Here is a 26,024-nt window from a genome sequence, read left to right on the forward strand (position 1 = left end):
GCGCCCCCCCCCCCCCCCCCCCCCCCCCCCCCCCCCCCCCCCCCCCCCCCCCCCCCCCCCCCCCCCCCCCCCCCCCCCCCCCCCTACTCGAGTTTGACAGCATATATCGGATGGCTCAGTGGGTAGGAATCGAGGCGTCAAGGAGCATTCATTGCCTCTCCAATTGCAAACGATATAATTCAGCCATCAGAAAGTCTATTGAAAGATCAAACGTAAAGTATGTTCATGGAGCACTCGAGAATACGCCACACATCAATGCCCAGCCTCGTATACGCTTGCTCTACCTATTCCCCGATTCCGCAGCAGAGGACCTGCATGCTAGATAGAATAAGGTATCCAATCCTTAACGGAATGGCCTGGTTAGTTCTAGAGTATATACCTGAAGCCAACTGGAGTAGTTGTAATTGGGTTGGCGGACTGCGCCTGGAGCTCGTCTGACTCGGAGGCCTCGCGGATAGCCAGTTTCCTGTTTTGTCTCTGCAACACAAGCCTCGCGACAATGGCTAAGACGGCAACAAGAAGCGCGTCGGCTGCTGTGGCGCTTCCACCAGCAAGGTATCGAGGCCCGTCGACAGATGGATACCTTTGAATTAAACGCAGTCTGTGGTCAGCGCTCTTGTACATACATACACCATACGTGCTCCATGCTCCAAGTTTCTGCTAAGAGTCTAAGCTCCATCACCAGGTTATGTGCAGAACTCGGTGCGGCCAATTACGTACATGTAGGTGCCATAGATGTTAGCCGAGTTCCCGATCATGTTGGCGAAGGAAATGCAGACGCTGCGCTTGACCAGAGGGCGTGGAAAACTGTTAGCTACCCAGGCGAGAAGGATCTATAGTTTGAACATTCTCCAAATTAGCCATGCCCACGACTTTTGATAGAACAGACCATCTACCTCGTATAGGTACGTGTCACCATATTTGCTAAAGAGAATAGGGGGAATCACCTGATAAGCAGGAACCGCGCCCATCGGCAAGAGGAATAAGGCGAAGAAACGAACTGCGTTGTTGAGCGTGGCCACTACAATAATGTTGCCCGCGACAGAAATCAGCATCAAGCATATAATGTGAATGCTGCGGTCTGCGAAGCGTCCAGACGTATAAGTCACGACCAAGGAAACCAAGAAGCATACTACCCAGACGGGTACGGTTAGGAGCAGGGTTTCGATATTGCCGTATCCTAAAGTCTGCAGGATGGTTGGGAAGAAGTACTGAAACGTCTGCGAAAGGAGCGACGCATGCTGCAGCAACGTGAATAGGTAGAGACGTGGGTCGCGCAGCGCCAGCATTACCCCTTCTTTGATGGATGAGGCGTCGGCCACATCCACTTCTCCCGCGTCCTTGACAAGCCTCCACTGCGCGTACGCGCGTTCTTCTGGAGATAGCCATTTCGTCGTAGCTGGGTAGTTTGGCAAAATGAAGGCCGAGCAGATGGCAGAAAAGACTGTTATGCTACCCTCGATTATGAAAAGCCATCGCCTTTTTCAGTTAGCCAGTTAGCCAGTTTGCTTATATGGTGGATAGATGCTTACCATCCAGCGACGCCACGGGCGCCGTTTAAATTGCCCAGCACTCCAGCACCTAGGAGACCGCCAAACGCGTTCGCTACCGAGTGCCCGCAGTAGAACCACGCGATCCTAAGGGCCAGCTCGGGCCGAGTGTACCAACTTGACATTAGGAAGATTGCGCCTGGGAAGAATGGCGCTTCCGCTGTAGATACATTAGTGCTTGTTTCAAGAGCATGCCACTTTAGAACGCCCATGCTTCTCTCATGCATCAGGATGCAGTTCATGAAGGACCCTTCGTTGCTCGACAATAATATACGTACCAAAGCCAAGGAAAAATCGACAGACGACTAGAGAAGCAAACGTGCGAGTCGCCGCCTGAGCCGCAGATATAACTCCCCAGATCGTCATAGCTACCCCTAGATAAACCGAGGGCGACACTCGAGTTATCAGAAGATTTGACGGAAGCTGCATGAGTATGTACCCGACGAACAGGATGCTCGTCGCGAGGTTGAAGTCTGTGCCCGTCATGCCAAGGTCGTCTTCTAACGTCCCGAGACGGGCTTGCGAAAGGTTGCTGCTCCCCTCTATTAGATAGGTTCCAAAGAATATTCAGCCCGGGGGTGGTTTCTCGTGACTCACCTTCGATCAAGGAAGTTGAGCATATACATCAACATTAGCATCGGAAGCAGATGAAGGTCGACTTTCTTAGTGAGCCTCTTTGTTATCTCGCGATGCCAATCCAAGCTCGCCGTCGAAAACTGTCTAAACAAGACGGCCTGCTCTTCATCGACGCTGCAGTCCCTTGGCGCATCCGTAATTGTTCCCCCTTGGTGTTGAACCTCCTCGTTAAACTTCTCTATAACGCTCATGCTTCCTAATTTTCTATGGGCTGTCGCCGGTCCCTTCAAGTCTCTCCTAGTAGCTCCGTCTAGTGGAACAGTCTTGGTTTAAACTGCGTAAGGACTTGCGCATTAGTCAGTATCCAAAAACACCTACCTAATCTTTCTAGCTCGGTATTGAAGAAACTTAGGTTGCTGTTCCTCGGCAATGCAATTTACCGCCCGTATGTCAGCCGGATCGATCCGTGATGGGACTCTACGGGACTATTAGGATGTGGGGAGAGCGGGAGAGCGGGGGAGTCTGAGATCAGATGCAACTATATCAGTATTGCAGAGAGCTATACGCTATTTGATTCGATGGATGGATAGACTATCTTGTTATAATACTCCATGTGGCTTGAGAAAACCCTAGTATTAACGTTCGGGGAATGACACAACACCAATGTAAGATTAAGACCTTGTAACCCCAAGGTAGTGGGCACCAGTCAGAGAGCCCAGATGGATATCGTGGTCAGATTTATAAACTATGATCATCGGGTAGTAAGCAAACTGCTACGGTGTAGAACTCCAGAAATATACTTGAATATTTTCTTCCCATCTTTCCACACGTCTAGTCGGATTTATCTCGAGGGTCAAAGCATACTCTATCCTACCTACGCTCCTGGATCTATGTAACCTTGCGGGGTTTAGTTTAGGCTTGTTTATAGAGGCTATTTAGTAAGGCGAGGTTACGGGTTCACTGGACGAAAGAAGTAGATTGTTTATAAATGCATTGCTGGGCACGATATTAGAGGTTCTACTAATTTAAACCTGTAGTCTTAATATAAACATGGTTGAAATACTCGATTAACAGGCAGATATCTCTTGATATTTAACAGACGAACAAGTCATCTCACAACCGGCAGACATTGCAAGCCTTGTTAGCCACGTCAACAGCTCTACACGAATTCACAATGCGAGTTACATGCGACTCATAACCTTAGTGGTGCTAGGCAGTTAATAATTATTCTATATCGGCATATTCTCGAATAATACGAACTAAGCTGCCCTAGGTATAACTTCACCAATACAAGTTACTAACGAACTGAATATCTGACTCTTACACTCTGCTAAGGGCCATAGCAACCGATATCTACATTGGGTAGTGTATTGCTAGGAATATATTGGCCTTCAGCTTTGGTCATTAGACCTTGGATACTCTTTACGGCATCTTATTCGGGAACGGTCTTCACCAGATACCAGCCCGTTTGGGTAATAAACAAGCTAAAAGTTCATTAACCTCTCGCACATCCAAGGGTGCATACTTTAGTTGAAATTGCGCGTAAATCAATCCTCATTTACTAGACTAGTATCGCACATCTTAGTCGTTTAAGCCGAATATGATGCTTTAGATCTGACGATAAAAGCTGCCAAATATGCCAAGTCTATTGCCTCGAATGCAATAAGAATTGGAAGAGTAATAAAGATACTACAAGTCGATCGTCGTTGCTTCTTAGAAGGTACGGGTTCAACATATGGTGGTCTCTTTCTTCATGGGTCGTAACTCTGCTTTGATTAGATTCTTGTGACTATCTAGTAATAGAGAAGAATGTGAAATTACAGATATATGCAACTCATTGTTAGTAATGACTTACCTTCGAATCCCGTACCCACTATCCAAGTTGGTTTCCCGCGAGTCCCTCTCCTATAAGAATAGGAGGCAGACCTATCATGATCTTCGGTATAGCCCGTGAGCAACATGAAAAAATTCGAACTCGGGATAAGTTATGTCACTATAGAGGCAGAAGCCTTCTACTAGCTGACGGTCGTGCATTCCAGAGGTACTATCTCCTAATTCGCTCCCGGTACCACCTGTCAAGTTACCTGTTATTAGTCGAGCCGTGTGGGAATTCGAATAGAGCAAGCGGCCCTGAATATGTATGGGGAGCTCATTTGACGGCGACCGCAAATAGTAAAATATATCCGGGACGACGTCGATGATCTCTACGACAAGTGTTTGGGCCCTAGAAACAAGATCGGCGCGGCTGAGAGGCCATATATATCTATCTGCTAGATCTCCCACGTAGTCCACACCTTTCTCAGCAGCTACGATGCCCAATTTTTGACCCCTGGCGGGTCGCAGCAGGGCAATAATTTGGAGAAACTGTAGGTTAAGTCTGTCCTTGACGCTACCGAAAGAACGCAATGGAGGTAGGGAGTAGCGTGTCAAATGTCCCTGATCGTCAAATATTATTTCCAGAGATCGTAGATGTCGTATCGCCTCTATGGGTATAGCACTGAGGAATTCGCATCCAGGATATCGTTTAGGGGGCAGCGTTGTATTACCTACGAGGGAGGACGGGAGATTGTAATAACAAGAGGTGCGGACGACAAAGTGATTATGAGCAAAGAAAACAGCTTCGGCAGCCTCTCGAAAAGCTCGGCTGACGAAAAAGAAGGCAGTAGGGGGAGCCCAACACCGACAGAGAGGCGAATAAGCGGCGTGGCGGCGGGAGCAGAAGCACCCCGTGTAGGTCTGATCGCCTGCCGTGCTACGCCTCTCGCAGTCATAAAATTGGCAGGCGTAGTGGAAACATCGCCAGCAGTGCGATTCGGGCCCGTATCTTACCCTACTATCGCCGTGAGGACACACCAGGCAGCTCTTGCCAGCATCCTTGCTTGATACGCAAGCTCGGTGGTCGTTTGGGTGACAATACGGCGGTCCGTACTCGCGAGAGTCGCACTCTCTGAATGTATGATACCCTGCCCCCGGATTCCATCGAATCTTGTTGAAGGGCGTTACAAGATCCGTATACTCTAGGATCCTGATGCGTATCTCGGGTGGAAGACGTAGAAATTGAAATGTGGATGGTGGTGCTAGGCCAACGGCACGTTCAGCGGCGCTCCAGGCTAGTTGGCGAAGTTGACGGTGAGGTTTACACCCAAGCCGAATATGGCACCGCCTCAGGATAGGCAGCTGACGAAGAGGTGCTAGTACGAGATTTGCGGCATTCGCCCGTCTAGGCTCGCAGTCGCAAATGAGTGCTAATTCCAATTGCCGGGGTTTAATATGAGGGGCAATATGGTCGATAGCAGCCTTCCACTGAGATATGAGAGGGTCGGAATCCCTCAGCCCTTCACTATCATATCCCCAATACCTCTGTCCGCAATGCGTGGTACCAGCAACATTCAGGTGGATCTTGAGAGAGGTAAGATATGAGAGGGAAGATGTGTTAAGGCTTATAAGAGGACCCAAGCTGTGGGTGACTATGGTATTGGCCGAGTATAGATGCGACGACACTTCAACATGAATGGCTCGACAGACGAGCAAGAGGTTGAGGACGCCGTCCAGGTCCTGGCGTGTTCCGCTATAAGGACTACGGCTGGATCGGGGGATGTCAAGATATAGAAAAGTATTTGTAGGTAAACCTACGTGGCGATAGATCAGGTGCCGAATTGGGTTGGGGAGGTTGATGAACTTGCATGTTTCGTTAGCCGAGGACGACAGCGACAACATGACGCTGGAGGAATATTCAAGGCTGGGCAATCTTGAGACGTCGTGATAATAGTAATAGTTGATATGGGGGAGGGGTAAGAAAAGAGCGCGATAGGGTATAGTATAGTGATGTATTTCCGACATATGCTTTATAGACTGCATCATACCTAACCTTAGGTACCTATATGTAGGTGGGTACCTAACGGTAGGTACATGTACCCTGCTATAACTTGCAGGTGCATGTGTCCATCTATTTCGGTAACCTCAAAGACAGAAGTATACATGTATCGTACTAAAAAGTATATCAATTTTGTAATGCTTTAACCAGCAGCACATCTTCCTTTTCGAATTATCCACTTATACGGACATATAATAGAACTCTGCGTTTTCAATCAAGGACCTTTTCCATCTTTTCGGGTCGTGCTTCGTACCTAACTTTATGATGTGGCTTAAGTCCGGGAAGTATTATGGTAACCGCTTATTACGTACCTCGGTACCTACATATACATCATGTACATACATGTACCATGTCAACATCACCTACAACTTCCCCAAGCTCGCGCTTGTTCACACGCTTACACGCTCAAACATCTTCTACTTCGTACCCAAGACAACAACCTCACCAGGCCACCAAGTATTCTACAAAATGGCGTCGTCTTTTCCAAATGCTAGCAAGCGGAAAGGGCTAGAGAAGTCCATATCTCCTCCACCTTTAAAGCGCAAAACCCAAAGTAACATATCAAGTTCGTGTGTGGCCTACGAACCTCCTCGATTAATCGCTTCCTTTGCTAATTGTAATGCTACCGCTAGAGAATGCCGTGGCTAATTTCTTCACCCCGACATCCCAGAAGCCAAAGGACCGGACGACGTGGACGGAGCGCGCTCCCGACGGTAGCGATTCGCCGCCTACTTTGCTTGTTGGCCGTTACGAGCCCGAGCAGATAGAGGAGTCCGATCGGAGAAAGAGGAGGAAGATAGCCGCGTTCGATATGGTACAGACCAGCTCTCTCCCTTAACTTCTCTCGTTCGCCCGGTTTCGACGGATAGCAATCGTGCTCAAGGTTAACGGTTAAACCAGGATTCGACCCTGATCACCACGGTATCAGGCAAGAAATTTACAGACGACCCTAGCGATTGGAAGTGGTGGGACTCCAGCGTGCCGTCCCGGTTACAAGAACTATACGCAAAAGAGTACGCGACTACAGCTGTAATATCTCGCTAGACTTATCACGCTTACACGTCTTAGCTGTCGAGTGGTGATTCTCAGCAACCAAGGCGGGCTAACGCTGCACCCGGATCCGAAGTCTAAAGCCCCGAAGGCTGGTAGTAAAGTCAAAGTCGATAAGTTTAAGCAGAAGTGTAGCGCAGTGCTTGCCCAGCTCGATTTGCCCACCACCGTATACGCTGCTACCGGCCACGACGGCTTTCGCAAGCCACGCACTGGCATGTGGTCAGAAGTTTGCCGGGATTACGGCCTACGCGAGGACGAGATTGACCTTGCGGGTAGCATTTTTGTGGGCGACGCAGGTGGCCGGACGGCGCAGCTGAAATCCGGTGGAACGGGAGTGGCCGCTGCGAAGGATTTTAGCTGTTCGGACCGTAACTTCGCGCATAACGTTGGCATCCCCTACATGACGCCCGAAGAGTTCTTCCTTGGTGAGCCGTCACGAGAATTCACGAGAGATTTTAACTTGGCCTCTTTTCCATATCCCGAGGGGGAGGGGGAGGGGGAGGGGGAGGGGAGCAATAGTGATGGAAGTAGTGAGGTCCTATTCGAGAAGACTAATAAACAGGATATCGTACTGTTCTGTGGACCGCCTGGCGCTGGAAAAAGTACGTTCTACTGGCGAAATTTGAAGCCGCTAGGTTACGAACGTGTGAATCAGGATACTCTGAAGACCCGGGCCAAGTGCTTCAAGGCCGCCGGGGAGTTCCTAGGCGAAGGGAACTCAGTAGTCATTGGTAAGCGACTTTGTCCCTTGTGCATATCATACCAATCCTCCCTCCGTCTATTTTCTACTGTAAACAACCTATGAATACTGTTTGCTGAGAGGAATGCCTAAAGACAACACAAACGCCGATACGGACGGTAGAAAAGAATGGATCGAATTCGCGCGCAAGAACAACGTGCCGATTCGCTGCGTCTGGTTCAAAGTGCCCAAGGCGCTGTGTGAGCATAACGACGTCGTCCGGGCTCTCAACAAGCCGGTATGTACACTCGAAATATAAAAAATATTCATCTTCACTACCCTACCTGTAAGAACATTACATGGTACACAGAGAAATTGTTGCTAAATAAACTATAACTGCAGATGAACCCAGAAGCCCGCGCGGCGCTTCCCGGTCTCGCATTCAATGGATACTTCTCTCGCTTCAAGGAACCAAAAGCCAAAGAAGGGTTTCAGGATGTAGTTGAGATTGATTTCAAGTTCCGCGGCACGAAAGAGGAATATGATATTTGGGGGCGTTACTGGCGATGAGATTGGGATACCTTTGCCTAGATTCAAACATTTAGTAGTAAAAGGCGTCAGGCCGACACGAATAGCACTAGAAGACTATTACAGTCCAGGGATGATTTTATAGCAGGTACATTTTATAATCGATTTCCCACAGGCTACATCGTACATAGATGTGGAAATCTACATAAATGATTCAAGCACGGTCTTCGATACCAACGATCCATTTTTCACAGACAAATGATCTACATTCCAACCCATCTACGGAGGGCTATAAGGTAATTTACATAACCATCCTATTGTATTTTGTCTCTTAACAACATCGTACACATACATCATAGCAAAGGAAAATAAGGCAACTTTATCCTCCACACGACCACGGGGTATCCCTATTTCTCGCGAGCTGTCGTCTCGGCTATCATCTCCTCGTCCTCATTCTTCCATGCCCCGTACGATGAACCCCGAAGCGCCAAACTCATGCTAAACCCCTTTATGGCGACCGCACAAAAACGTAACTCTTTTGACGCACCTCCAATGCTGGGAATTAATTTCAGTTGAACCTCCCCGCCTTTGCATAAGCCATGGATATGTAACATAGAATATGGGACCCCTCATAGGTGTAGTTGATTCACCTGAACAGTTCGTCCCATCAGGAGGTCATGGCTCGATGCTCTCCATGTCGTTCATCATCGAATGCCATCAAATTATAAATCATCAGAAGCATCGAGCAATACAGCTTGCCCGCCATTCTGCTCTGTCGCCGAATTCACAACGTCGTCTGTTTGTCATACTCGCACGGGTATAGCTGCATTTTATACCCGCCAAGACGGAGCGGGGCCTCAACCGAACAAAGCAGCGCCGCCTGTCTCGATGGCCTCAATCTCGACTGCCGTGAGGGGAACGCGGCGGAAGCGCTCGGGCAGCTGGTTGCGGTCGAAGTAGATGCCCTTCGGAGGTTCAACGGGGCCGAGGCGGGCGGCCGACTGAGCGCCAATGCCACCGGCAGCGCCAATGGTCTTACGTAGAGGACCGTGCTGCTGAGCGTGGTCGCGGTACGTGGAGAAAGATGTGTGAGAGTTGCCGCTGCTGCCGAAGTCAGACGGGAGGGCACCGCTGGGGGAGGCCGGGTGCGGTTGCGGGGTGTGGTCTACATTTTCTACGGGAGGGAATCGGTGTTAGCAAGAGAGTGAGCTATTAAGTTGAGGAGGGGGGCATTAAACCCGGCCTCTTCTTAATATTTCAAAGGACATACCAGGAATGGATCGCTTGCCGATGAAGCGAATCAAGGGAGTGCGCTCGGCGTGTGCTGCCGCTTGGCGTAGAACTCGTGTGGCATACATCGCGATTGGGAATGAGAATATAGGACGTTTGTTTTCTAGGGTGGGAGGACTTGAATGAGGGAAATATGTCAAGAATAGCTTTGCCTCGGCTTTATGAATTAGTAGCGACAGAGATAGTTTTATCTTAGCGAAGTTCGGACTTTCTGGTGGGGGAAAACGCGAAGGTTGGAGAAGCTGAGTAGAGCAACCAGACGATATTGAGTACAATAAGCTTTTAGATGATGATGTTGGATGAACTTTCTTCTCTGTTGGGTTTTTTCTTCCTCTTGTCTGCTTATTATTAATGGAGCACGGAGGAGTGGCTTTGATCAGAGATTGAGCAAGAGGAGAACGCAATAAGGTGTCAGTCAAATCTTGATATTTCCGAGTTCCAAGTCGAACTTAAATTGTGGGATGGGATAGTTAATAGGACTAGTCACTCCGACTAAGTGAGCCTAGTGTGTTAGCGTGCTGTAGTGTGCTTAGGACGAGCGGCTGTCTGTGGAAGGAACGCTAGATGGGGGAAACCGGGGGGGTTAAAGCTAAAGTGCCTGGACGATTAGTGATTTACTGCCTAGTTTAGTACCTAGGCAAGGAGCTACTAGCTGGGTAAGCAAGCTGCAAGTCGCTGTGATTGTTAGTATTATCATGTATTATCATGCTGCCATCGTACCACTTCCGGAGCTATCGGTGGAGACCGATCTTCACATGGCCAGGTAGCTCTAGCGATTTTCGGACTTTTTTAGTTTTTGTGCCCAAATGCAATTGCCAATATTTTGAAGCGCCTTTCTTTCTTTATTCTGATTCGTAATCTCGGGGCGAGATCTTTCCATGCATACGCTACCACCTACTGCATATCCCACTCGTTTGTGAAGCCGGGTCCTTCATGCCAATACCATAAGTCCGTTAAACCTCTATTCATTCCTCTCGTCTTTCACAATACCTACTTTGAGGTATTACCTTACGTGTAGAAGTTGTATAAACAACGTCACTTGCACAAATTTACAATCCTACAGGTCTAGAATTATATCATTACAAGCCATCACCATCGCCGCCGCAATCTATCTAGGATGGCACAGATCTCTTAGGGTTCGTAACGCAGACCCCTCCATGTATATTATCACCGAATATAGGTAGATACTGAAAATCGTGACGTAATGGGTAATTACTCGGAAGACACAATATACAAACTTATCGCGTTCGTCGATTTAATGTTGGTAGTTGATATTTCACGAAGTCAAAGACCAACACTACTAGACATCAACCGTATGAAGTTGAGCCTCTGGGTATATAGCAGGCTGATAGTATACATACACACGCGTTTAGACGTGCATGAAGATGCGACATCCTAACCAACCTTACATGAGCTGCACGACTAGGAACCACAAGACCCTCGTGGGTAACTCCGGAACCGCGGGGATGGGGGATGTCTGCCCACACTGGAGACGTATGCATTGGGGGTTCTGGGGGTTTGAAGCTTGAACCAATGTCATTCGTACCTCCCATTCGTCCGTCAGAGCGTCGGAGATAACGTCTAAACTTCGAAATGGTTCCATTGAAAACATTCAGGCTTTACATGTGTCATATGATCTATGTAATACCTTCCTCTCCCACTCGACCGGACGCTGGGCTCTGGGGGATGAGGTATTGCATGTCATGTCATACCATGCCATGCCGTGCCATACCATTGCATCCTTAAATATTCTTATAGGATTTCATACCCTCAAGTTCTCCGACGTTCCTTTGGGTGATTCGCCAGGCCTATTCATGCGTACCGTGAATAAATCCTATTTAGTAACCTTAGCTATCAATAAGCTTTGTAGCCACAGGTCAAGTCTTACCAGCAAGTAGTAGATCATTAGGTAGGATTATACCATAGAAACGAGCCTAAAACGAGCCTTTATGAAACTATCGGAAGATATGTCGAAGTCCCAAGTTCAGATTATGACTTGCTACCACCCGAAAACTCATTTAGCGTTTGGCGCATCGCAGACTCTGGCTGGTTCGCATAGACACGGCCACCGACCCCATTGACAATGTGAGTAATCTCGCTACCAGACACTCCGTTTAACCACACAATAGTCATGTGATGCAATTTGACGCCCTCGGCCTCCGGAATTTCGATGGCGTTCTCCAGCTTTGTAGGGGAGTCCCGGAAGTACGAATAGATGCCTAGCCCCCAAGCTTCGTGGTTCGTCACACCGTCGGCGACCTTGTACGAGGCGAACCCGTTGGCCCTCCCGTCTTTACTCATCCACGACTCCTGGTTAGGGGGGTCATAAGGGATTTCAGACTGGTAAAAGTATAGACGGCCATTGTTTCCGTTCCAGACTGTCTGAAACTCCTTGTGATGCTCGTTAAACAACCCATATATCGTCACGTTGTCGCCGTTAACTACCACGCCGTTGTTCGTAGGGTTAACGTCCCAGGCCGCACCGTCGCCGTGATCCGCCCGCCACAGCCAAAGCTGGTCGCCGACTACGTTGCAGCTATTGATGGTGATGCCGACCTCGTTCTTGGCGTGACCGACCGTTCGTATCGTCAAGTCGTAGAGAAACGTCGGGTTTGGTCCGTGATCGGCTGAACTATTCGACGGTCCGACCTCGACGAGAGTTGGTGAACTAATCTCGCCCGCATCAATTATGAGACCCGCGAGCGTCACACCGTCCACGTCGGCAACGGTTATAACTGGTTGGCCGCATGTTGGAATAAGCGAGGGTAGACCCAGCCCAAGGACGATGGTGTCCGCCCGGGAAACGCGCAAGGCGTGGTCAAGTTTGTAAATTCCCGGTGCGAAGATGACGTGCTTCCCAGAATCTAACGCCGAGTTGATACTTGCCGCACTAGACGTGGAGGTCTGAGCAATGTAGAATTGATCAATAGGGATAGACACGCCAGCCGTTGAAGACCCATCCGTCCAGCTAGGCCCTTTTGTGTTGGTCTGCAATGCAGGCACGAAAACTTCATATTGGCCCTGAGCTGTGATGTAAAGGAAAGGCTTCTCTCTCATAATAGGAGTCCGATCCACGGTAGTATATGGGGAAGCTGGGAAGTTATCTTGGCTAGGTGCACTAGAGTCACCGACGAATACCATATTCCACACGGCATTAGCCCAGCTACCGTATTTATTATTGCGTGATAGCCATTGCTGCTGGGAGCCGGGAAGCACCTGGTTGTCGACTACTGAATCGGCCATGAACCCTCCGGAGGCCCAACCTCCCGCTCCCGTGCTCGGGTCGACCTGAAACAGCCAGAGACCGTTCGAGCTTCGCACATGCATGCGTCGAAGTGGCGCGGCTTGTGACACCGCAATCGTCGTGGTGTTATTAGTGGCCGCCGAGGCGTTAATAGAAAAATTCTCGAATGCTCGCCAAAAGTTACACGTGGCGTTACGGTTCGGCATCCAGTAGGCCGGCACGTTAGCACCGCCTTCAATCAACACATCATCTGGATTCCTGCCGAGCCCAGCGACCTGCGTGTAGAAGCCTACATCGAATAGTATGTTGTAGACTCCTGGCTTAAAAAGAAGAGCATACCGCTCCGTACCAAACTCATTAGCTTCCATCTGCTTGAAGATGGCTGTTACTTTATCCTGGATATTAGCTGCGGGCATCTTCGGATCGAAGACGTAGACGTTAGGACCGAATATAGTTGCATTTGCAGCGGTAATAGAGCTGTTATCAGCGATGATAGGAACTATCCGCTTGGAAACTGAAGAAGAGCCAAGATCATTCCAATAACCCTCTGTTACTAACTTGAGGTTGTCTGTAGTGAACTCTTTGACGCCCCTCTCTTCTGCACTCGTACGAGTCGTCGTCGCCGGCGTCTTCCCCGTCTGGCCTATTGGAGCATCCGGGAGCTCATGGTGACATAACTCCCTCTTCACAAGGCATCCCTCGACTGCCCATCTTGGCACGACATCCTCGTAAATGACGTTCTTCTCCCGACGCATCATCTCTACTAGCTCTTCGCAAGTCCTATTGTGTATTTGGCTATCACTAAATAAGGTACCCGCAAGCCCCTTGATGCTACTCGTTACTGCATAATCAGAGCATCGCCAAAGCAAGTAGTTCAGGGCTTCCTCGATGCTCGGCACGGTAAAGAACCGGGCGTCAAAGTAGACGGTACCGAACAGAAGCTCGACCCCGCCTTGAAGTTGGTCTCTGAGATCTGGGGTTAACGCAGCTACAAGGTGCGCATTAAACCGTACGCTACAATAACCAGCAGCCAGAGATGCGAGCTTCTGCACCGGCTGGGTAAAGAGCTTATCACCTCTCGGAAACACTAGCGTGATTTCGTCAGACTGTGTGTAAGCGACAGTAGCATCGGGGAAGAAGTTTAGTAGAAAGTCAGAGCAAGTAGCAATCATGGCATCGTGGACGCGCTGGTCAAAGGGTCGCCGAAAGTATGTCTGGGCCGTGAGGCGCGAGAAGCAGTGGCCATCTAGACGCAGAACGATCGGAGACGAGATAGGTAGCGTCAAGTCGAATGCGGCTTCATATTGCTTCATTCGATTTGCGAGAGCCATTTTTACAGAAATATGTATTATAAGAGAATATTAAGGTTATCGTGATTTGTTGAAAGAGCAGGAGAGTATACCTACCTTAGGTACCTTAGGTACATAACCTTATGTAGGCAAACAAAAGTTAAAGCAGCGGTGATGTCAGTTTTATCGGCTCGGGCCGTTTTAGCTCTACCCGATGGACCCACCAAAGTCCGGACTGGCCGTCCGTGCACATCGGGCTCTCTTCTCAAATTATGGCCTCATCGTGACCGTCTATATCCATGCCTTCTTCCATCGTATCGATTGTAACCACACGTGTTTCCTCATCATCATTTCTTCTTAGAAACCAGCCCATATGGAACATTCTATTACTAAAGTACCCGTTGAACCTTTCTCTGTCGCCCATTAGGAATCCTCAGGTAAGTTGTGCAAAAACATTGAGTCGGCAAACAGACTAGCCGCGGCAATGCTCCCGAGAGACTTGGGAATGGCATAGCGATAGCCAAGTAAATGGTGGTCCTGATGCCGGATTTTTGAATGGTCGTATATCGCTTAACGCTTGGGCACGGAAGATACCATGATGTCTTTTAACGGCTCTGACAACATCTTCACTATGCGTCTCGTCCCCGAGCCACTCCATAGGTATAGCGTATCGTGAAGTGGTTATAACCGGTAGTAGGCCATCAGAGTGAGGTTTCTCAAGCCTCCATCGTGGAGGAATTAAGTCAGTTAGATAGGAGTATAGACTTTTAGGACTTGGTTGAATTGGGGAGGTTTGGTAGAGTGCTCATTTGTGATGGGTGGATGGCTATCTTTAACTTCGAGCTTGTATTTAAATACCTAGGGTTATAGAAACATTGACTTCCTGAATGGTTTCGTAGTAAGCAAGAGATGCCGTATATGTAGTCGCACTCCTCGGGTGTTCGGCACAAAGTCCTCAGGCATAAACAATATAACTACTATATTCATAAGAAAAGTTATTTGAACTTGTTGTAAATATTTCTGGCTTTCCAGAGCATATAGATAGATTGGTTGAAGGGCGACTCATGTTAGCTTTCGATATCAAATTCAATAGAGGTAATACCTTGTGAAAATGAACATTTTAGTGCTGCCCTAACTGCTTATATATCGGTAATAATCATGGAGTCGCTGTTGAGCGAAGATGAATTGACCAGATTTATACGAGGAAATACTAGGTCCTCATATGTCCAAGGGGCGCATAATAAAACGATTGCTTTAGAAGCGAGCAAAGTAAGATAGCAATCTTTTAACGAGCGCCAGAGAGTTTTGATCCTCAACTCGTCAGTGAAAGATACAAGAAGGCTGCTCGAAGTAGAAAACTCTTTTGCACGTAGGGCAACGAATTGTCCATGTAGGTACCTACATGGCATAGCTAAGAAACGTACACGGGAAAAGCGCTTGGCCGCATCTCTCCTCACACATCTATAAGGACTCCTTTAAGAGTAAAGAAGTCTCCTTAGACTATGGCATCTAATAAGTTAACACGTGGTTATAACCAGGGGTTATAGAAACCACGTGATTACTACGTGATATATTAGTCTAGTATTGCTTCTATATTTACAATTGATGCCGCTTCATCGAATCTACGCCCCCTGCTCTATTTTCTACTCTATCCTGCGATCTATTTGGAGATCTCTACACCGCCTACCGCCCCTAATGCCTTTTTTATGTCGCCATAGATGGCGAACTGCCCAGCAGTTAGGGTGCCTACCATGAAGAGACGAGCACCGATACCGCTGTAGGATCCGCGGAGGCCGAGTTCCTTAGCAATCTTGATGAGACGGCTAGTTGTGCTCTCACCGGGGAGACCCTTGCTCTTGTTGATCTTGGACAGCATAGTGTCGGCGGGCTGGGAGACGATGGCAGCAGCAAAACCGGCGATCAGACCAGATCCCAGGTTGACGGTGGTTTGCAGACCATCAGACATCTTGTCCTTGGGATATTGTCGGTAGATAGCCTCGGCGACCTTCTCGTAAACAACGAACTTGGCCATGGTGTAAGGAACCCTGTATGTTGGGTTAGTTTTGTTCGATCAGAGTCTCAGATGTATAGATGCTTACTGCTTGAACAGGATAGGGCCGAAGCCGGCATAGAAAGCACCGACACCCTCCTGCGAGAGAATCTTGCTGAAACCGCTCACAAGGCCGCTGGCGTAAGTTGGCTCGGAAACGAGACGGATACGGGTGGCCTCGAGAGGGCAGAGGGCAATGTCGGCGAAGAATTCGGCGAACGCGGACGAGACAAGGTAAACGCCGGTTCGGTATTGCGAGGCATTCTCAAGGCCGAGAACGTTGATCGACTGCTGCTTGAAGAATTCATATCCGCCGAACTTGAAGGCGCCCTGGAGGAAGTATCCAGCGAAGGTAGGGCCGACACCGGTCAGAAGGGCACCAGCACCCTCGTTTTTGACGACCTGACGGATACCGCCAATGAGACCTCGGTTGTATGTGACGGGGTCAAGCTGGATTCTGGTCTTCACGCTATATATAATCCGTATTAGCTGAGGAAGTTTGCGCATATAATTATAGCCGGAGGGCAAGTGGAATGAGGTGCAGATTGAGTGCCGTAGGTTCGGAGGTACGCCAACAGAGGGGAAAAGGACCATAACACCTACACATCGACGGGGGTGAGCGAGCCGTGGGTGACGGAGCAGCAGATAGCGCCGGCAAGGGCGAATTTGGAGTAGAGAGAAAGACTGCTGTCCTGAGCAGGCGCATTAACGGCCTTTGCGGCAGCCATTGCGAATACTGGGCGGAGACGAAAATGGAAAAGAAAAATTAGATTGAGAGGAGAGTTTAGAGGAAATGACAACGAATGGTCAAATCGTGCACGAGAGAGGCCCAATTGGTGATGCCTTAGTCGAGGATTTGTGCTGCTTTGAGGCTTTTTAGAAGTGGAGGAACAGGAAGAAGCCGTCGTGTGTGTTGACTCCAGAAAAAAAGAATTAACAATTTGGCCGGAAGATGGCGGAAAGAGTGGGGCGGTAGGACGAAGAAAACCTATCAAAGCGGGTCGATAAGGATGGCTTAGGGAATATTTCGGGTGTTGATTCGCCGATAAGTCCGCCTAAGCCACAGCACATTATCCAGCAAGCCTCGCCGCTTAGCGCTTTGGACCACTGAGGATGGGTAAAGGAACCACATGTTAAATCGGGTATTAGATGCCATTTAACCGCGATGCGGCTGACATTATCATACACCCTCCTTTAAGCACCTACTTAGGTCCTAGGTAGGTGTCAATTTTCTGCACATAATTATTTTAGACTCTCGAATCTATCATATCATACCGTATCACTACTGCGATTAGAGAGTAGCAGATGCTGCCCCGAATGTGTATCTGCCGCCACCCGGGATAATCGCCACCCGGGATAATCGCCACCCGGGATAATTAACGACTGGGGTTGAGGGCCGTATCTGACTTGAGCTTATCGCCGCCAAACACCACGGGCTGGGACATCAACTCTTATATATTTCATTAGTACTGCCACAATTTTTTCGACCAATCAGATACTTAGAATCGCCCCGCAGTTTGCGACTTTTTCCTTTGCCATTCTATCGCATAAGGTCTAAAACACATGCAAATAGGATAGAAAGGTCATGCAAAACGAGCTCTATCCAACGATACCAATTATTAAAAATTTTATACAATAATATAGTAGGTCAATTGATTTTACAAAAAATTCATCGGACGTGCGCTAAGGTGTGGCTAGCCAATCAGAGGCCAGACTTATATGTGGCGTAAAAGGCACTCTTGAAGCTAGGCACTCCCCGTAAGCGCCTGCGCGAACGGGTAACGCAGCTAGTATGCTATATTGTCTTACCTCGGACATTTTGGCGTTATACGCATAGCTTACTAAACTTGGGCATCAACGGACTTCATGTAGAGTATGCCAACACATGTATTGAGGACAAACATGGTCTCTTGAAAGACCTCCGCCGTATATTGACATGCGATTCGGGCCAGTAAATTCAGGATAGGGCTCGTATGGTCCTGAGAATTAGAATATCTTAGGTAGGTACTTAGGTAAGTAATGGTAGCGCAACTAGATCTATATTTGTTAGATACGCTTCGTATTACTATATCGTCTCATACGTGTCTCCGGGAAAAGTAGATTAGAGAACTACTCTTGTCCATATACCTCTCTATACCTTAGGTATCAACCCTACCTAGTACTAATCTAATCAACTTTGGGTCTAATTGAATAAATTGAAGGAAACTTATGAGAATTATATAATGGCAGGTTAGGCGCCTAAGGTATCAGGTAAGTGATAGAAGGTAAAGTGGTTTCCCGTTTAATTACCATCTAAGGCGCTTAAGGCATTGCTAAATTAAACATGAGAGGGGATACATTCAGAAGTTACACGACGGAAGCTGTTACCAAAGGCAATCACGTACGTTACTACCTAGGTACCTATTATTAACCTCTAGCGGTAAATGCCTGTAATTCAAACTTGAGGTTCTTCGACGCAGTTGGCGCATTTCCCACCATCCAATTTCCTAGTTGCACTTGATCAAGGAATCAACAACGATTCACAGACTCAACGACTCACAGACTCTACGCTCGAGTTGATTAATTATCCTCAATTCCTTCAATATGCAGTTCACAACCATTGGGATCACCCTCGCCTCTTTGGCGTCTGCGGTGGCCGAGGCTCATCAAGGCTACGTTACCCCTGGCGAGACTCTGGTTAAGACCTCGAGCGAGTCTTTCAACCCTTACCCGAATACGACACAGACTGGGCTACCGACAGAGTCTTTCTCTCATTTCCCGACTATATCCTTTGCGCCTTACCCCAGCGCATCCGCAACCTCCTCTGTCTCTTCCGCCAACCCCGTTCCCGGCATCGGCAATGGCACCCCCGTCAAAGATTTTCGCCTCCAGTGCGATAGCGACAGCTTAGGACTAGTTCAGTCTCAAATTAGACCCGGCATCTATTATCTTCGAGGCACCTGCGGCGGCTTATACAACGATGCTCATGCGTCACGCTGCTCCTTCCTAGACCTCAGCATGTAAGCAAATCACACCACTCACAAATACTCCTTAATCCGTACGGTACCAGGTATACTGATAACTAAAGGTGTTACACTAATGATGGGGGAAACATACGCCCTCAGAGGATGGGCCACTTCCTAGATTCATGCGATAGATGCGTCTTATACACGTCTCGAGGCACGAATATGCTGGCCTGTACCTGTGCAAAAGGCGACCACAACGGCGGCGGAACACAAGAGACCGCAGTTCAGCTAGGTCAGTTTGGTTAAGGTCTGGCGAATGGAACCAGGTAACAATGTTGACTTCTGATTTTAGACAACCTCCTATACGTGAAAAACGGCTTCCTAAGCTGCCACGGCTACACCAACTTCGAGTGCCCGGAGGCCAATGTGCCTTTTTAAGCTTTTAGTATTCGGTATCTGGCAAACACGGAGGCGAGAAGGTAGCTTATTACCATGTAAATAGCGCACCGGGCATCTTGAACATGCTTCCTAGTCGAGTGATAATCGCCTACTTATATGAAGAATAGTTAATAAACTTGATCGATAAGTTTCATAACAGTAGCTCTATGAGGAACACTCCGTAGTAGCGAAATGATAAAATAGGGATGGGTAGTCAGTCCTTTTCAAAAAGTGACAATTCGCCGAAACAAACATTAGCAATGGATTTATCATATGATCTGATGTGGAGATAATAGCCAGGGGGAAATAATTCTCGAGACGCAGCTAGCGATTCAATTCAAGAATGAAATCCCATCAATAGATTTATGGAGTCGAATGTTTGAAGAAAAAACGCATTACTGCCAAAAGTCTAGGATTATTCAGTAGAGTGGTAATTATTTGTAATATGTTTCTTCTAACATGGATACCTCTGGTAGGTATGGATGTAGGTAGGTAAACCTGAAGACTCGTCCGATAGTAATAAATACTTGATTAACCACCTAGGTAGCAACCTAGGTAGCAAACATATTTGCAGACATCCTTATATTAAACACTTCGTCACGATAGAAAATTTTATTCGACTATGGATTTATCCTCCCCTTTTCTTTCATTCCTCGTACGATGCGTTATTAATAGGTAGGTATTACGAGGTGGAACTAGAAGGCATGGAAACAACTTGGCTGTCGTGACACCGGGAATCGCTCCTCTATGTTGAGGGATCCATGCTTACTAAAGTATACTAACGCCTTTTAAATTTGATAATGAGGTGAACTGGCGGGTCAAAAAGGTAGATAACTTGGGTAATCTTCTTCTCATGTGTTTGATGCAGATATTACGTACATAGATATTACGTACATGCACTTTTAATATCAACAAACTTTGACGGATGTTCCCGCGTTGCAACTGGTTCATCGTTGAGTACATCTCGAGCCAAGCTTCCCCAATTGACCTTCTATGATCAGCAGAGCGATGATGAGGAGGCTAGAGAGGGGTTACGAAGCATGTCGGGGAAGCCGGCGTCATTGATGTAGTTTCACGCTCAGATACTAGTAGCAGGTTAGTGGGTTAGTGGGACTCCCGGCGGTATTATTTGGCATTGCCTTCGACTCTTCTCATTCTATTGCTTGTGGATTTGACCGAAGAGGCGGAGTTATATCCATTGTCACGACACTAAATTATCTGATACATGCAACTATTATCTGATTGTCCACGATAGGAAATGTCTCCTTAGCTAAGGGCATAGGTAGTTAGATCGCATAAATGGGGACGCGCTGTCGTAATTGCCCATTAGCCTTACTTTTGGGGTCAGGTTCTTTCTTGGAAACATGGAAGAAGACTTCCAGGGATATAAGCTAAGATGGAGGGTTGCACGGCATAAGACACGGCAGGAACGTTAACCAATAAGATTACGTGATCTACAAGAAGGATCGACTAAGGCCTTCGCTACTATGACGACCTTTTTTCTAAAAACCGTATTTATTCCTAGCCTGCCTGATCCCAAGTACCTACCTACCGCTCTATACGCTCCCTCCATCGCACTATACTACGAAGAGAATTCGGGCCTCGGGCTAATTGCGGCCTCTCCACACTCCACACTCTACGACTCCACAGAACTCCAAAGGGGGCTCGGGTCTCTCTCCACACCCCGGATTCCTTAGCCCCTAAGGGTTAGCTTAAATGGGGAATTAGCAACAGTGGAGCGGTGGTGGTTGCTAGGGTAGAATGCGAAATCTTTGGTAAGGGTAAGATATCAGGTATTAGGTATTAGGTATCAAAGTAGCAAGGTAACACCGCCGTTCAACCGTGACCGCCTCGGTGGGCGTAAGAAACCCTAGGGAGCTGACAATTTATATTAATAAATAGTAAGGTGCGGCCCTTCGTCAAGACAACTCCCGAGTTCTCGGCTCAAGACACCTTCCACCATTTACTGTAGGGACACAATTGTAGGGACACAATTCCTACCGTGACACCCGTGACCACTTGTAGTCTTGCCAAGATCGCCCCCTTGGGCTTTTTATAGTAGTTATACCGGTTCGCGAATTGGCAAGATGGGCTTCAAGGAGTTCGTCAAGCGGCGCTCTTTTCGTGCCAGGGACGACAAGCGCACGAAGGCGGCCGAACTGACTCTCCGAGAGTCGCTCTATCCCATCTGTCTCGTCACGGTTCTATTCTTCCTCTGGGGATTTAGTTACGGTATGTAACCATGACCCTTGCGCGACAATTGGTGCTGGGTTATACACATATACGATGGCGCATAGCATCCTAGCTAACTTATCGTAACTAGGTCTTCTCGATACGCTGAACAAGCATTTCCAAAACACACTTGGTGTTACTAAGTCGCGTTCCTCCGGTCTACAAGCCGCATACTTCGGGTACGTCTACCTCGCATGAGAGACACGTGCGGAATCATCGCTAATCGTCTAGCGCAGCGCCTATCCTCTCGCCTCTCTCGGTCATGCCAACTGGATCTTGCGTCACTATGGCTACCGGGCTACGTTCATATGGGGTTTATGTCTATACGGTACGTGACACCTTTTGTATACATATACATACGGTACCTATATATTAGAGTATGAACTCGTCTCGACTGACTAGAAGTATTATAGGTATCGGTGCGTTGATCGCCTTCCCGTGTATCCAGGCGAAGTCTTTCGCTGGGTTCTGCATGGCCATCTTCGTTATTGGTAATGGTCTTGGTTCCCTCGAGACCGCTGCGAACCCGTACATTACCGGTAGGTCCTATAGCTACCTATATAAGGGGTGGTGATTATACTTACATATATGAAAAGTCTGCGGCCCGCCTCGATATGCCGAGATACGCATCAATATATCTCAGGCCTTCAACGGTATTGGAACCGTAGTAGCTCCCGTGCTGGGCTCCTACGTCTTCTTCAATTTCGACGACGTGACGGCGCTGCGAAACGTGCAATGGGTATACATTGCGATTGCCATCTTCGTATTCGTGCTCGCCTTTGCCTTCTTTCTCTCCGACATTCCTGAGATTACCGACGCCGACATGGCATACCAAGCCAACGAGACCCACGCCAACGCTGATGATAAGCCTTTTTGGAAGCAGTACCGACTCTTCCACGCCGCCTTTGCTCAGTTCTGTTACACCGGCGCTCAGATCGCCATCGCCAGCTACTTCATCAACTACGTACGCGATACCCAGCCCCTTGCCGACGATTCCACCGCTTCACGCCTACTTGCCGGCGCCCAGGGTGGCTTTGCTGGGGGTCGCTTCTTCGGTGCGATCTTGATGCGATATATCCGCCCGCGCTGGGTATTCCTAGTCTTCCTGACTTTGTGTGTCGTGTTCATCGCACCGTCTATCACAGAGCGTGGTTGGACGGGTATGTCGATGCTGTACGTGACGCTATTTTTCGAATCCATCTGCTTCCCAACGATCGTCGCATTGGGTATGCGCGGATTAGGCCGTCACACGAAGCGCGGCTCCGGCTGGCTAGTAGCAGGAGTGATGGGTGGCGCGTGTGTGCCTCCGTTGACGGGTGTCGCAGCCGATGCCCGCCAGACCGCGTTTGCTATGGTCGTCCCCCTGTGTTTCTTCGTCGCAGCCTCATCCTATGCTGTCGCCGTTAACTTCATCCCCGCGTATAGGGATCCCGCGGATGCGTTTTCGACGACTGAGGTTGGGCTGACACGCCGAAACCCTGGTGTCGATGAAGAGAGCGGTAACGAGACTGGTGTAATCGCCGATGAGAAGGTTGCCCACACTGAGATTGAGACGTAGTTACCGTCTATCCAGAATTTGGAGGTTGGTGGATTGTAAGGAAAGGAATGTTGGAATGTGAGCTTGTGTTGAGTTCTACTTCGCTGTTACAAGAGGCTATACTCAGGTAGTCTTTGGCACGGCACAAGCTCGTTCTTTAATACAAACAAATCTTACAACCTGTGGAAGGTATTGTCCCATTCGATTTTACCTCTATTAGATGTGAACATGACAAAATGCTTCGCCTTAGATGAGTACGTTAATGAGAGAAGGTCCCATATGCATGCACCATGCTAATATCCATCCCCAGTATAAACGACCCTAGCAATTTTCCATCAGCGCCGAGTGCCCGCCCTAGAATCATATAGGAAGTATGTCAAATAACAGTAGGATCGTGTGGGTATAACCGATAAACGCCGTACGAGCTCCTCCCACCAAAATACGGTAAAAAGCGTTGTAGAGCAACCTCCCGTTTTAACCCTTCGACCAATACAGACCTAGCAACAATATACCCTCAAGTGTAAATTGTGTATAAGCCGTCCATCCCCCGTGATGGATATTTAGACTTCGGTCATATAAGTCAGCGTCGTAGTACAACGTATCTATGTGTCGTAACCCGGCGATGAGCTAATAGCTGAATTCTTTTTGTTGAGCCTCGCCGCAGTCTGCCCAACTGCAATATCTGGAGATCCATAATATCCATGTAGTTCGCTAATCTCGGCAAGCGTTCCTAGAGTGGCTGCTGTCGGTGTCACACCCTCACCGCGCGTCCCTCGCGAGTTCCCGGGTGGGTCGCTGGTCCGTCTGACTTGGCCCCTGGGAGGGCGCGTTGAGCTGTTAGACCGCCGCCTTGCCGCCTCGAGGGCGTCAGGACTGCCTAATTCTGATACGCCATGCGCGCCGACGATACTGCCGTCTAATTCGCTCGCGTCGCTCCATTTGCGCGCGTGCGTATGAGGTGTCTGCGAGTCGACGCTGGGTCGTGCGGGAAAGTACCCGTTATCGTGACGTGCGCCGTAGGAATCTAGACTTGACTGGCGACCGTCTGATGCGTCGGATCCTGGAAGCTGGGGGGAATATCCGGGCCAAGCGGGCGGCGTCGTGGAAGCATTGGAGCCGTAGTAGTTTGGCGTCTCCGAACGGGATTGCTCGCCAGCGGTGGACGAGTCGGATCGGGCTCGAAAGTGGGCGTTCCGGGTCCGCATGATAGAATCCACGTCCGTACCGTCGACTTCAGATACTGACAATTGTCCATAGCCCGATTTCTGCGAGCGCGGTTCGCCGCTGGAATTCCCGTGTCTGGACTTTGCCGCAGCTTTGGCAGCTTTCTCCGTCCGTTTAAGCCGCCATATAATAATCGCAGCGATGACGATTATGACAGCTAGCAATGCGATAGCACCCCCAACTATACCGCCAATCTGGGCCTGGCTGAGGCCGTTACCACTGCTGTTACCGCTACCACCGCCGCTACCAGTCTCAAGAGCTGGCGACTTAGAGACGGTACTGGGAATCAACTTCGCTACGCCAGCGGCTGTGGCAGACGATGTGTCCGATGGATCCGGACCCGGGGAGATGACTGAAGAGCTTGTGACCACTGTCGTAATAGTATTTCCCTTAGAGTTAGTAGTGGTTACCGTTTCGCTTACCGGAAGCGTTTTTAAGGAGGTTCCATAACAAGTAGCGCTTCCGCAGACCATCCCGTCTGGGCAACAACCGTACCCAAGAGAAGCTGCGCAACCAAACCACGATGATGGGCACGATTGCGAATATGATACTCCGGCCGGCGGCAAGCAGTCTTCTGTGTCGCGCCCGCAAAGAAAACCCACGGGACAACAGGCCCCTGCGCGAGGATGTAAGTATCTATATGACTCTAGACATATGCTTTAGATTGGTCGACTTACCTGGACCAGCTGTTAATGGACAGTTATAATATCCTGTTGTTCCACATGCAGACGTAGGTCCCGCCGTTGTGGCATAACAGGACGATATGGCGCAGGCATAATTTTCGGGACAACATCCACCATCTGCGGAAGCAGGACATAGCGTGAAGCCTGATTGTTGGCAAGTAGCTTCGCGTTTTGGGTGGCGCAAGATGTTATGATTCTTTTCCAACTGGTGGATCTGATATCTATTGTCGTGCATAGCCGTCGCGGTTGGAGCCAGAACTGCCAAAACCGCCAACCCAATGCGGGCCATACAATTTTGAAGTCCTCCCATTGCGAGGCTTTTCAGATTCGACGTTTTCGACTATCAGATACCTCGAGCAAACTCCCAAATGCATGAGATGTCACCGGATTTAGAACCTCGGCACCTGGCCTCTCGTGTCGTAGCACCTCGAGGGGACTCATGTAAGTGTGCTTAACCTTTGACTTTGAGACGGATGACTCGCGTACGAGATCGTCTCTCTACAGAGTATCTCTATGAGGTAGTAACCAAAAACCACACCGATATAACTGAAGATAAAAGGTAAAAACCACAAGTTGCAAGGGTGAGGCTCTGTTAGTATAGCGCCACGTTGGTAGAAAAAGATCCGATGATGGCAAGTAAGCACTACTTGGATGCTGGCTTACGAGCTGGCACCTCTCAAAAATAGCACTCTCTAACAAGCATATCGCCAAGATCGTGATGGTCCCATCAGACTGTGGTCATGGACACGCCAAGTGCGAAACTTGGAAGGGAGTAGATCGATACGATACGCTTCTCCAAGACGACAAGGGTTGAGGGGAATGGGCATGTCGA

General features: G+C 48.8%; 10 protein-coding genes across 10 annotated transcripts; 3 read left to right on the forward strand and 7 right to left on the reverse strand.

The window, feature by feature from the left end:
* Positions 1-83: 83 nt before the first annotated feature.
* F4817DRAFT_321872 (MFS general substrate transporter) lies at positions 84-2,907 on the reverse strand. The gene is made up of 6 exons (XM_049301325.1): positions 2,148-2,907; positions 1,829-2,082; positions 1,533-1,710; positions 948-1,479; positions 721-833; positions 84-583 (listed from the first exon to the last, which is right to left on the reverse strand). The coding sequence occupies exons 1-6, from the start codon at positions 2,375-2,377 to the stop codon at positions 367-369; spliced, it is 1,524 nt and encodes a 507-aa protein (XP_049163757.1). The 5' UTR covers positions 2,378-2,907; the 3' UTR covers positions 84-366.
* A 1,148-nt stretch (positions 2,908-4,055) lies between these two features.
* On the reverse strand, positions 4,056-5,843 carry F4817DRAFT_310903 (uncharacterized protein; the record flags this gene model as incomplete). The annotated part of the gene is made up of 1 exon (XM_049299922.1): positions 4,056-5,843. One exon carries the CDS (start codon positions 5,841-5,843, stop codon positions 4,056-4,058), a length of 1,788 nt encoding a protein of 595 aa, XP_049163758.1.
* A 625-nt stretch (positions 5,844-6,468) lies between these two features.
* Positions 6,469-8,302, forward strand: F4817DRAFT_310904 (PNK3P-domain-containing protein; the record flags this gene model as incomplete). The annotated part of the gene is made up of 6 exons (XM_049299923.1): positions 6,469-6,565; positions 6,633-6,814; positions 6,901-7,013; positions 7,069-7,784; positions 7,888-8,030; positions 8,135-8,302. 6 exons carry the CDS (start codon positions 6,469-6,471, stop codon positions 8,300-8,302), a joined length of 1,419 nt encoding a protein of 472 aa, XP_049163759.1.
* A 693-nt stretch (positions 8,303-8,995) lies between these two features.
* Positions 8,996-9,930, reverse strand: F4817DRAFT_1285 (uncharacterized protein). Its single transcript, XM_049297717.1, has 2 exons — positions 9,531-9,930; positions 8,996-9,434 (listed from the first exon to the last, which is right to left on the reverse strand). The coding sequence occupies exons 1-2, from the start codon at positions 9,616-9,618 to the stop codon at positions 9,118-9,120; spliced, it is 405 nt and encodes a 134-aa protein (XP_049163760.1). The 5' UTR covers positions 9,619-9,930; the 3' UTR covers positions 8,996-9,117.
* Positions 9,931-11,294: 1,364 nt separating this feature from the next.
* F4817DRAFT_1349 (glycoside hydrolase family 55 protein) lies at positions 11,295-14,237 on the reverse strand. Its single transcript, XM_049297795.1, has 2 exons — positions 11,439-14,237; positions 11,295-11,384 (listed from the first exon to the last, which is right to left on the reverse strand). Exon 1 carries the CDS (start codon positions 14,123-14,125, stop codon positions 11,540-11,542), a length of 2,586 nt encoding a protein of 861 aa, XP_049163761.1. The 5' UTR covers positions 14,126-14,237; the 3' UTR covers positions 11,295-11,384; positions 11,439-11,539.
* Positions 14,230-14,969, reverse strand: F4817DRAFT_321886 (uncharacterized protein). The gene has a single exon (XM_049301327.1). The coding sequence runs from the start codon at positions 14,739-14,741 to the stop codon at positions 14,556-14,558; it is 186 nt and encodes a 61-aa protein (XP_049163762.1). The 5' UTR covers positions 14,742-14,969; the 3' UTR covers positions 14,230-14,555.
* Positions 14,970-15,297: 328 nt separating this feature from the next.
* On the reverse strand, positions 15,298-17,103 carry F4817DRAFT_321888 (mitochondrial phosphate carrier protein Mir1). Its single transcript, XM_049301328.1, has 3 exons — positions 16,737-17,103; positions 16,183-16,602; positions 15,298-16,128 (listed from the first exon to the last, which is right to left on the reverse strand). The coding sequence occupies exons 1-3, from the start codon at positions 16,859-16,861 to the stop codon at positions 15,744-15,746; spliced, it is 930 nt and encodes a 309-aa protein (XP_049163763.1). The 5' UTR covers positions 16,862-17,103; the 3' UTR covers positions 15,298-15,743.
* Positions 17,104-18,279: 1,176 nt separating this feature from the next.
* F4817DRAFT_321891 (uncharacterized protein) lies at positions 18,280-19,954 on the forward strand. The gene is made up of 4 exons (XM_049301329.1): positions 18,280-18,513; positions 18,675-19,132; positions 19,201-19,370; positions 19,431-19,954. Exons 2-4 carry the CDS (start codon positions 18,717-18,719, stop codon positions 19,514-19,516), a joined length of 672 nt encoding a protein of 223 aa, XP_049163764.1. The 5' UTR covers positions 18,280-18,513; positions 18,675-18,716; the 3' UTR covers positions 19,517-19,954.
* A 1,649-nt stretch (positions 19,955-21,603) lies between these two features.
* Positions 21,604-23,306, forward strand: F4817DRAFT_310909 (MFS general substrate transporter; the record flags this gene model as incomplete). Its single annotated transcript, XM_049299924.1, has 5 exons — positions 21,604-21,748; positions 21,840-21,927; positions 21,985-22,076; positions 22,162-22,287; positions 22,345-23,306. 5 exons carry the CDS (start codon positions 21,604-21,606, stop codon positions 23,304-23,306), a joined length of 1,413 nt encoding a protein of 470 aa, XP_049163765.1.
* A 290-nt stretch (positions 23,307-23,596) lies between these two features.
* Positions 23,597-25,806, reverse strand: F4817DRAFT_1408 (uncharacterized protein). The gene is made up of 2 exons (XM_049297852.1): positions 25,187-25,806; positions 23,597-25,125 (listed from the first exon to the last, which is right to left on the reverse strand). Exons 1-2 carry the CDS (start codon positions 25,500-25,502, stop codon positions 23,888-23,890), a joined length of 1,554 nt encoding a protein of 517 aa, XP_049163766.1. The 5' UTR covers positions 25,503-25,806; the 3' UTR covers positions 23,597-23,887.
* Between the last annotated feature and the right edge of the window lie 218 nt (positions 25,807-26,024).

This window comes from Daldinia loculata (assembly GCF_022478755.1).
Source record: "Daldinia loculata strain CBS 113971 unplaced genomic scaffold F4817scaffold_1, whole genome shotgun sequence".
Taxonomy (NCBI): Eukaryota; Fungi; Ascomycota; class Sordariomycetes; order Xylariales; family Hypoxylaceae; genus Daldinia; species Daldinia loculata.

What these genes read in the sequence shown, in the direction of transcription:
- F4817DRAFT_1349 (XM_049297795.1), bottom strand. Translation starts at nt 14,125, where the DNA reads ATGGCTCTCGCAAATCGAATGAAGCAATATGAAGCCGCATTCGACTTG.
- F4817DRAFT_321888 (XM_049301328.1), bottom strand. Translation starts at nt 16,861, where the DNA reads ATGGCTGCCGCAAAGGCCGTTAATGCGCCTGCTCAGGACAGCAGTCTT. An exon ending in TCGCTCACCCCCGTCGATGT is followed by an intron (nt 16,603 to 16,736) that starts GTAGGTGTTATG and finishes GATTATATATAG; the next exon opens with CGTGAAGACCAGAATCCAGC. An exon ending in GGCCCTATCCTGTTCAAGCA is followed by an intron (nt 16,129 to 16,182) that starts GTAAGCATCTAT and finishes CCCAACATACAG; the next exon opens with GGTTCCTTACACCATGGCCA.
- F4817DRAFT_321886 (XM_049301327.1), bottom strand. Translation starts at nt 14,741, where the DNA reads ATGGAGTGGCTCGGGGACGAGACGCATAGTGAAGATGTTGTCAGAGCC.
- F4817DRAFT_1408 (XM_049297852.1), bottom strand. Translation starts at nt 25,502, where the DNA reads ATGGGAGGACTTCAAAATTGTATGGCCCGCATTGGGTTGGCGGTTTTG. An exon ending in TCCATTAACAGCTGGTCCAG is followed by an intron (nt 25,126 to 25,186) that starts GTAAGTCGACCA and finishes ATCCTCGCGCAG; the next exon opens with GGGCCTGTTGTCCCGTGGGT.
- F4817DRAFT_321872 (XM_049301325.1), bottom strand. Translation starts at nt 2,377, where the DNA reads ATGAGCGTTATAGAGAAGTTTAACGAGGAGGTTCAACACCAAGGGGGA. An exon ending in CTCAACTTCCTTGATCGAAG is followed by an intron (nt 2,083 to 2,147) that starts GTGAGTCACGAG and finishes AGAGGGGAGCAG; the next exon opens with CAACCTTTCGCAAGCCCGTC. An exon ending in AACATCTATGGCACCTACAT is followed by an intron (nt 584 to 720) that starts GTACGTAATTGG and finishes TTTAATTCAAAG; the next exon opens with GTATCCATCTGTCGACGGGC.
- F4817DRAFT_1285 (XM_049297717.1), bottom strand. Translation starts at nt 9,618, where the DNA reads ATGTATGCCACACGAGTTCTACGCCAAGCGGCAGCACACGCCGAGCGC. An exon ending in CGGCAAGCGATCCATTCCTG is followed by an intron (nt 9,435 to 9,530) that starts GTATGTCCTTTG and finishes TCCCTCCCGTAG; the next exon opens with AAAATGTAGACCACACCCCG.
- F4817DRAFT_321891 (XM_049301329.1), top strand. Translation starts at nt 18,717, where the DNA reads ATGCAGTTCACAACCATTGGGATCACCCTCGCCTCTTTGGCGTCTGCG. An exon ending in TCCTTCCTAGACCTCAGCAT is followed by an intron (nt 19,133 to 19,200) that starts GTAAGCAAATCA and finishes TGATAACTAAAG; the next exon opens with GTGTTACACTAATGATGGGG. An exon ending in AGAGACCGCAGTTCAGCTAG is followed by an intron (nt 19,371 to 19,430) that starts GTCAGTTTGGTT and finishes TTCTGATTTTAG; the next exon opens with ACAACCTCCTATACGTGAAA.